The following is a 9,438-nucleotide window of genomic DNA, read 5'->3' on the forward strand; positions in this document are numbered from 1 at the left end:
TTGTGGTTTCTTTCTTTGACTTATGTGATACCTGTGTTTATATACTCTTCTCTTTCTTGGAATACTTTCCCTACCACAGATTTATCCACTCTCCCAAAGCCCTTCTCTGGTGCATCTGTGTGTTTGTTTATCATCAGATCACATGCAGCCTGTCTCGTTCATAGATTCTAAGATCTCTCTCCCTCTTAGTTGTGAGCTCATAGAGGATGGGCACCCAGCATTGTGGTTACATGATGAAGGGACAAAAGACAAGAGTAAGATTAACCACTGATCCAGAATAAAAAAAACTTTTGGGAAAATGTATGTATGTGTGTCATATGACAGGGATGAAGTAAAGCTCCCAACTTTCTGTTCAGCTGTAAATGCTGTGATGGTTTCCCTTGACTGTGATTTTAAAACACTACTTCATTGTATTAAATTAATCTTAATTTTTCTAGTATGTGATTTCCATTTATGGATTTGCTTTAGCAGTGTTAAAATTGTGACCTATGATCCAGTTTCCATGCTTTTGAGTATTTTTGAACTTTGAGAATAAGTATACATTCACATGATTCAAAAAATAAAAAACAGGGGCACCTAGGTGGCTCAGCTAGTTAAGTGTCTCAGAGTCCTGGGATCAAGCCCCTCATCTGGCTCCCTGCTCAGTCAGGAGTCAGAGTCTGCTTCTCCTTCTCCTTTTATCCCTCCCTACTCCCATACTCATGCTCTCGCTCTCTCTTGTCCCAAATAAATTATTTTTATTTTTTTAAAGAGAGGGCATGAGCAGTGGGGGAGGAGTAGAGGGAGAGGAAGAAACAGGTTCCCTGCTGAGCAAGAAGTCCAACAATGAGGGGCTCAGCTGCATCCCAGGCCCCTGGGACCATGACCTGAGCAACCCAGGCATCCTATAAAATCTTTAAAAATAAATAAATAAAATATAAAGAGATATACAATAAGAATTTATCCCCTCCCCCAAGGGAAAAAAAGACCCATGTTTTATTATTTTCTTATGATTTTTATTTAAGCAGGTAACGAGTAGCAAAGTATATACTTTGTTTTTGCTTTTTTCACTTTGCCATATATCTTGGAGAACGTCCCATATTAGAATATGTGGAGAGCCTTCTTCATTCCTTTATTGCACATCTACACAGTGGTTGCTCAGTTGTGTCTGTGCACCATGATATATTTAACCTTTCCCTCTTGATGGATACTTGGGTTATTTCCAGGTTTTTAGTCTTAATAAACAGAGGTATAATAAATAACTTTATATACTCATTATTTTGCCAATATATAAATATCTCTGTAGGATAAATTCCCAGACAAGAAATTTCTATCTGTATTTCCAAATTGACCCTCTTAGTGGTTAATCTATAAATTTTATGTAATTCCAATAAAAACTACCACAGTTTTTTTAGACCTTCTCCTCCCCAACCAAAGAACTGATTATTTAGAGTTCATATGGAAAAATAAATAACTTTTAGGAAAACTCTAAAAAGGTATAATTGGGTTGAGGATGGAGCAGTTAGTAAAGGGCTAGCCTACCTGGTATTAAACGATGCATTGGCACCATTCTTTTTAGATAATTGAGATTTTATAACATGGTTTAAAATCTGCCCTCCCTCATCGAACAAAGTTCTTTTCTTGTTTTTTCTTAGACACTCTTGTTTATTTTTTATAAATGATTTCTAGACCCAGCTTAAAAAAAAAAAACCCTTGATAGTTTTTGCAGGTTTCTTTTAGAGGTCATGTTAAATTTATAAATTAATCTTTTAATACCATATTTTTTGAGATAACTAAATAATAGCTTTCTGAAGATCACTCTCAAGAGCTACTTCTTTATGAGGAAGTGAGAGGGGGGAACCTGGTAGCTTTGAATGTGTTAAATTGAACTGACACAGAAATTTTGATTTCTTTTCTTGTAGGAAAGTGACTATTTTACCCCACAAGGAGAATTCCGTGTGGACAAAGCAGGATCCCCCACGTTGTTGAATTGCCTTATGTATAAAATGTCATACTACAGATTTGGAGAAATGCAGGTTGGTTACATCAGTTTTCCTATAATCTTTATTCAAAGGAATATTTTTAAAGTAGTCTTGTTTGCCTCCAGAAAACAGGATAATGAATGTTTTCGTTGTGTTGTACAGAAAAATATGCTATCTGGGGCGCCTGGGTGGCTCAGTGGGTTAAGCTGCTGCCTTCGGCTCAGGTCATGATCTCAGGGTCCTGGGATCGAGTACCGCATCGGGCTCTCTGCTCAGCAGGGAGCCTGCTTCCCTCTCTCTCTCTCTCTGCCTGCCTTTCTGTCTACTTGCGATCTCTCTCTGTCAAATAAATAAATAAAAATCTTTAAAAAAAAAAAAAAGAAAAATATGCTATCTAAAGAGTCCACACACCCCCTTAAATTTAGATTTCTGAAACTACTATGTAAAAAGTTAGGGGGGAAATTTTTTTTAGAACCAAGATTTCTTTCCAAAATATTAATTAACATTAGGCTCAAATTCAGCCTTCGCTTGCCATCTTAACTTTTGATCTCATGCTTTTGGAAGACATTTTTCTGTTAAGGAGAGGTCTTCTAGGTAGGAAACCACATGATCTTAAGTAGGCTACTTTGCTGTTCGGTGGCGAAAAGTCTGAAAGAGTCAAAATATATAGTCACTTCTGATACCCTCTCTATCTCTGTTCTCTTATCCCAGCTAGCTGGGACTATCTGGGTAAGAATTTCCTAGAATATTAGAATGATGTGCATACAAAAGCTTAATGGCCCCCAAAATGAGTGAATGTGTAAAGAGACTTTGTAGCAAAAAGAAAAGAATGGACTTCCTGCCGTACTACCTGGGTTTTAGCTGTGGCTCTGTCAGGTTATATAAACCTTAGACAAGTCACATCCTCCCCGGAGTCATTCTTTTCCTTGTCTGTATATAATGGGTGTTGGACTGATGACTTGATTTCTGGGCTTCTTTGTAGCTCTTACATTGTATGACTATAGTATCAGGTTAGACCTTCATACTAAGATTTCAGCACAAACTGCCTGATTTCATGTTGCTTTCTGGTTGATTACTAGAAGGTAGAGGAAAAATTGCTTGTTGAACTTTATATAGGAGTCAAGGTAATTATTATTCATTTGGAATTATACTCTGTAAGTGGCTTTTTTTCTGTTTCTGGTTTTTTTCTTTTTTTTTTTTTTTTTCTTTTTTTTTGGAAGTACAGTTGGCAACATAATACTACATTTATTTCAGGTATACATTGTAGTAATTGGACAAGTTTAGACATTGTGTTCATAATTGTAGCTACCATCTGTCACCATACAATGCTATTATACAACGACTGACTATATTTATATTCTGCAGGTGACTTAAAAAAAATAGACAGTAATTTTACTACAAGATTTAGGGTTTTGTTTGTATTTTTATTTTCTTTGAAGGCAACTGCATGGTCTCTAAACTCCTGTAAGAAAGAAGCACTTAACCCATGATAATTAGCTAGGTCAGAAAATGGTTCAAAGATTATTTTTCTGGTCATAGTGATAGCATCAAAAGACTTTTTCATGTGTGTGTCCTTTAAATTTATCAACAGTTTCAAATCATACTTCAGTCATGCTTTCATTTTGATATCTTCCCTATTAAAGAATAATAAATGTTTAAGACATGAGTACAACTTTTCTATCTTATAGATAAGCAAGAACAAGTTATGCCCTCATTAGCATTTGTTTTTCTTTTAAAGTTGAATTTGCTCATGCTCTGTGTGAACATAAACTTAGTCTGAGAATTTCTTAAAATCTTCTCCCTTCTCCCCACTTTTTCCTTTTTTCATTCCTCATAAATCCTCCTGTGGTTTGGCTTTTCTAACTTCCTTTATAGTTTCCACTTTCTGGATGTAGTATCGCTGCTTACTTGTGCATTTATTTAACAAATAATACTGGGGAGATAAAGCCACACTCTGAATAAGATAAAGTCATCTTACAGCTTACATCCTGGTGGAGGATACAGGTAATTTTAAAAATACATAAAAAACTTTAGCAGTGAATGCTATAGAGTAAAAGATGAGGAAACAATGGAAGAGACTTCTCAGTCACCAGTTTCAAGAAAATATTTCCCTGGTGTTTGGGCTGAGACCAAAGGATAGAGAGGAGCCAGCCTAGCAGAATGAAGGTGGATGAAGAACTTTCAGGCTGAGAGAGTAGACAGAGCAAGGCCTTGAAACAGAAAAGAAATCCCTTCTGTATGTTTCTCTCTGTATACCTATAATAAAGAGGGCTTTAATGGATTTCCTTTGATTGGCTGTTTAGGTTTTTTATGCCCGTAGGCTGCTCATCTACTCTAAGGGTTCAGTGAAATTCTAATTCTGCTGTATTTAATTTCTCTCTTCCTATCTAGTTAGGAACATATGAGAAATGTTATGATATATTGCTCTGATTCTGTTTTCCTAGTTTAAAGGGAGAGAGTTTTGCTCTGATTATAACATTTACTATCTTCTAATACTGAATGTTTTCCAGTACGGTTAACATCTCATACTAATGCCACTTTTGCAGCTGGATTTTCGTACACCCCCAGGTTTTGATCGAACACGTAATGCTGAGATTGGAAACAAGGACATTAAGTTCAAACATTTGGAGGAAGCCTTTACATCAGAACACTGGCTTGTGAGGATATATAAAGTGAAAGCACCTGATAACAGGGAAACACTAGACCATAAACCTCGAGTCACCAACATTTTCCCAAAACAGAAGTATTTGTCAAAGAAGGTGGGTGCCAAGGGAAGTCATTAGTCTATAAAAGGGTAACTCAGAGTTCATTGGTTTGTCTGAAAAACAGTTACTTAAAATTACTAATCTTCATTTGCCAGATCTTTGTAGACTATAGCTTATATACAAAGTAAGCAGCAGGCCATTCTTTTAAAACTGAGCACTTGAGATAGCCCAAACAACAGCCTTTTCTGGATAGTATCATGATTATCGATGAACAAACCTGAGATTTTTCCAGAAGTATTCAGGCTTTAGTTTGGATCATTCCCATTAGTAAGACTTACTTGAAAGTAAAATATATCTGTGGCCATCACTTTCTGAACTTTTGTTGAAAGTAAAAATGTGATTGGTTTCTCATCTTTTAGTCAAAGCAAATTTACATTGCATTGTCATGTTCCATTCTTAGTATGTTGCTACAGTATTACTGAGTAAAAACTAAGTCTGAATTGGTAGAGTCTTGAATTTTAAAAAATCATCATAAGAATTATTTTTAAATGTAATTATCATGACAAAGGTTGTAGACAAGGAATTATGATGATGGGACTATTCTAGCCCTTTTGTAATAAATACTTAATAAGATATGAAGTATTTTATTGAAGGTCATTATTGCTCACTTAAGCCAAATAGATCTAATCTTTGCTATAATGGTCTACTAAAAATGAATATTTATATAGGTTGCTCTCTATATTAAGGTACTACCCTTATAATACTAATTATTAGACCCATTTCAGTTTTAAGTCTTGAAAGATGCTTAGGTTTACATTGCTTGGGTGAGGATTTTTTTTTTAAATCATTAGAGCAGTTGTCTTTCTCTTTGCATTGCTTAAAATATATTCAAAGTATAGATCATTTATATAAATAGAAACTTTTTAAATTAATATTTTCTGTCAGGTATAAGTCACTGTATCTAGACTCATAAATTTAAATATGTCACATGGAGCTGCCATGCATGTGTTAGTCATATCAAATTCACTGAACAGTATTTGCATCAAATGACAAATGATCTGGTTTTTCATAGGCATGTGGGCAGAGAAACTGGTGAGTCACATCAGTGTAGAAGTCAAAATAAATGCTGCTAGTCTCAAGGCACTTATTCCTAAGACATCTAAGCCCCGTTAAAGTCTACCCTTTCTGAGAAACAAGGCCGTTGAACTTGCTAACTGATGATAGTGAATTTTCTAAATCTGACCTCTTTTGTCTTCCCATGATTTCCCCCAAATCAGTAAATGAATCAATAAATAAAAATTAGTCTCCCTTGTATGCCCAAAACCTATATTCTAGTAGCCAGCAACATGGGTTTTGAATCTCAGGTTTCCATGTCTTCATATTCTGTTTTATACTAGCACTAGAGGAATATTTGCTTTCCTCTCCCCACCCCAGTTTTTACTTTTTGGGACTGTGTAGTCATTTGAAAACTTACTTCTGCTACTACAAAGCTGACAAGGCTGAGGCACTAGGAATTGTATGTAGTCCAGGGCTGGAGAAAGACTTTTTGGCATGGGTTGCTGAGTTCTAGTTACATACTTACAGAGACCTGGGGCATTTTATAAGATCTTACAGAAAAGGTTTCATGTTAGAAATCTTTGGGTAATGATAAGGAAACTAACTCCTTGACCAGGTTTGAAGATTTTTACATTGTGCCCTCTGAAATTTTTTACTTTTTTGCCTTTATAAATTAATAATAAAGTAGCATAAATTATGAACAAGTTAGCAGTAGCTGCTTTTTATAACCTTAAGAAGGACTGCATTTGCCTTGTATTCTTGTGCCTGTTAGGAAAAATTATAAATTGTTTTAAACTGACATCATAAATTACATGACATAGCATTTACCCTAAGTTTTTAAAACCACCTGTAAGAGTTGTATTTAAGTCTTCAGCCTCTAATAAGTGCTTTAAATTTAAAAGTGTTTGCTCTTTTCAGTATCTGTGGCTGTGTCAGAGTGGCAGACACATGTGTCTGTCTGATTAGTCTTCTAAGATTGTACCACAGCAAATGCTTTTGCAGTAAGTTCTAACACACATTTGTAGTGATTTGTTTCTTACACCAGAAAACATCTGTTGAAAGTATTTTAGTGGGATCCTGAAGTGTTTAGAAAAATGTTATTTTTTTTTAAATCTATGAAATTTTTTTCTTGGTGTTTGGTTTTGTTTTGTATTTCATTTTTTAAGTACTTAATTTTTACCTAAATTGGGAGACTATGCCAAGTAATTTTATTTCTTTCATTTTTGTAAATAGGTACAATCATCATCATTTTACACATAATGAAAGTTCCTAAGTTATTTTGTATTTTTAATACACAGCTAATTCTTGGAGGCTAAAGCAGGAGCCACATTTAACATTTCCTGATTCCTTAGTCTAGTGTTACATTCTGTTATGCCTGGAAATGTGAGTAATAATTATAGCTAAGCATTTAAAGGTTGAGAGGAGAGGAAAGAGTTCATTTACCCAATGGTAAGGAATATATGAAATACATTTGAGGAATACTGTGGTAAGTGCTTTCATCCTAAAGCTAGGGACCTAGTCTAATTTACCTTGAATTTCTAAGCTCACTTAGCATAGAGCTATTATTGATGCTCATTGATTGTTCAAGTCCAGCTATAGGATGAACTCTAAGGGCTTTATTAAGACAGTCTTCATAAAAATGCTATAAACCATGTGTATAATATTTTTTTAATTTGTGGGAAACCTACACTAATATCATGTGTTCTGTTTTCTTTTTTAGACTACAAAAAGGAAGCGTGGCTACATTAAAAATAAGCTAGTTTTTAAGAAGGGCAAGAAAATATCTAAGAAGACTGTTTAAATACACTGTTCTGGTTCCTAACTTGAAGCAGTTGTCCTTGTGAGAACCGGTCTTTGCCTTTAGCTCATGTCATGTTTCACAACAGAGGGTACAGAACCATCACTGGTCCAGATTAATGTACAAAATTTTCTGGCAATGCCTGATTTAAAAAATAAAATTGGCTTATTGAGAACAGCTATTTTCTATTTGTAATGTGAAGCAAGACAGAGCACTGCTGTAAATGTCTAACAGCAGATTTTTTTTATTGGTACATATTATCCTTCAAATCTGAGAATTTGGACTAATTGCACCAAAGAACCCTCTAATTTGGTCCCTGGCACATGCATACTTGTCAATGTTTTTATTTTTTACAAGACCTACATTTTCTTTGAATTACCCAAATAGCAATATGTAAAATACAAATGACAAAATGTGATGTTTCTTGAACCAGTAAACTAGTACAGGTCGGAGAAAGAGGTATTAGAAAAATAATTATACTTCCTTGAACTATATTTATTTTCATGTTTCTCCAGTGCAAAGATTGTTTCATCAAATGTATATTTTCTGTTGCTTACTGTTTGCTCTGTCAAAGAAGAAGCTGCTGTTTCAAAGATGGACCTCTGAGTAACTAATTGATGCCAATAGTTTTTTATGTTGACACATTGCTGCTTTTAGCAGTTGTTTTCACCAGGTACTCAACAGAGCAGATCTCATGCATTGTTCGTTCATTCAAGGGCTAAATTTATATCCTTTGGAGGGCATGGCAACTGCACAGAATGTTGCTTACCAGGATGGGGTTTGGTATCACTGAGATTAGCACTATGTTTACATGCAGAAGATTAAGGAGAAAACCCTTAAAGTAGACAGGTATCCAAAGTTCCTTTTCTGTGACTCTTCAAAATGACAAAGGATTTGTAAACTTTGCCTGGATTTCTCTCATTTTATAATAGTTTCATCCATCACAATGATTTTATCCTCCACTTCATTTTTTTAAATCCCTAAAGCATTTGATGAAACACTCTTTAATGCTATATGCATTTTCTTACTTTTATTAAAAATGTGACAATTGTCAAAAAATGCACTAAAATATAAATGGAGATTGAACATGTTCATTTTCCAGCTTATAGGCAACTTTATATAGACTTGAAAATTTTCTCCAGTTGTTTAGTAAAAGTGAAAGAGAAAGGGTTTTTCCTGCCACAGGATATAACTTTTTTTTATATAAACAAGCATAACTTACCACTGCTTTTGGTGGAAAAGTACAGAATAGTATGTACCTTTTATGAAGAAAAGTGTAATTTACAATATTCAGTGAGAATGTTACTGCTGACTTTCTTTTCCAAAGTGTAGAATATTCTTTGATTTATAGAATTCATTTTTGACCCAGATGATGGTTCTTTTACAGACCAATAAAATGGCTGAACATTTTCACAAATAAAGTGTAACTAAATCTGGATTTCCGATACCTTGTCATTTGGGGGATTTTATTTTACTTTGTTGCTTTAAAATTCAATGCGGAGAAGTTGTTGACTGTAGGGAAATAAAGTTAATTCAAATTTTGTGTTAAGTGTTGTCTTTCATAAAAATTTTATTTTTGAAAGGAGTTACAGAGTACTGAACACATAATTCCTTCCTTGTTCACTTTTATAAAGATTTTAGAGAGTATGTGTATAGTAGTCCTCCCTCTATGTGGTTTGGCTTTCCTCAGTTTCAGTTTCCTGCAGTCAACTGTGATCCAGAAGCAAATGATCCTCCTTAATGATGCATCTTCAGAAGGTCAGTAGTAGCCTATCGCACATCATAGTGCATATGTCGTTCACCTCACATCATCTCATCACATAGGTATTTTATTATCTCAAGTCATCATGAGAAGGGTGAGTACAATACAGTAAGATCTTTTGAGAGAGAAACCACACATTAACTTTTATTACAGTAG

General features: G+C 34.6%; 1 protein-coding gene across 1 annotated transcript in view; it reads left to right on the forward strand.

Moving 5' to 3' along the window:
* The window catches only part of STT3B (STT3 oligosaccharyltransferase complex catalytic subunit B), a 100,383-nt gene extending 91,314 nt beyond the window's left edge, over nucleotides 1–9,069 (forward strand). The window contains exons 14-16 of the mRNA XM_047738981.1: nucleotides 1,902–2,015; nucleotides 4,508–4,720; nucleotides 7,443–9,069. Of these exons, the coding sequence (XP_047594937.1) occupies nucleotides 1,902–2,015; nucleotides 4,508–4,720; nucleotides 7,443–7,523 (408 nt within the window). The 3' untranslated portion in view covers nucleotides 7,524–9,069. The remainder of the gene's footprint in view (nucleotides 1–1,901; nucleotides 2,016–4,507; nucleotides 4,721–7,442) is intronic.
* The last annotated feature ends 369 nt before the right edge of the window (nucleotides 9,070–9,438 follow it).

The sequence above is a fragment of the Lutra lutra genome, chromosome 1 (assembly GCF_902655055.1).
Source record: "Lutra lutra chromosome 1, mLutLut1.2, whole genome shotgun sequence".
NCBI classification, from domain to species: domain Eukaryota; kingdom Metazoa; phylum Chordata; class Mammalia; order Carnivora; family Mustelidae; genus Lutra; species Lutra lutra.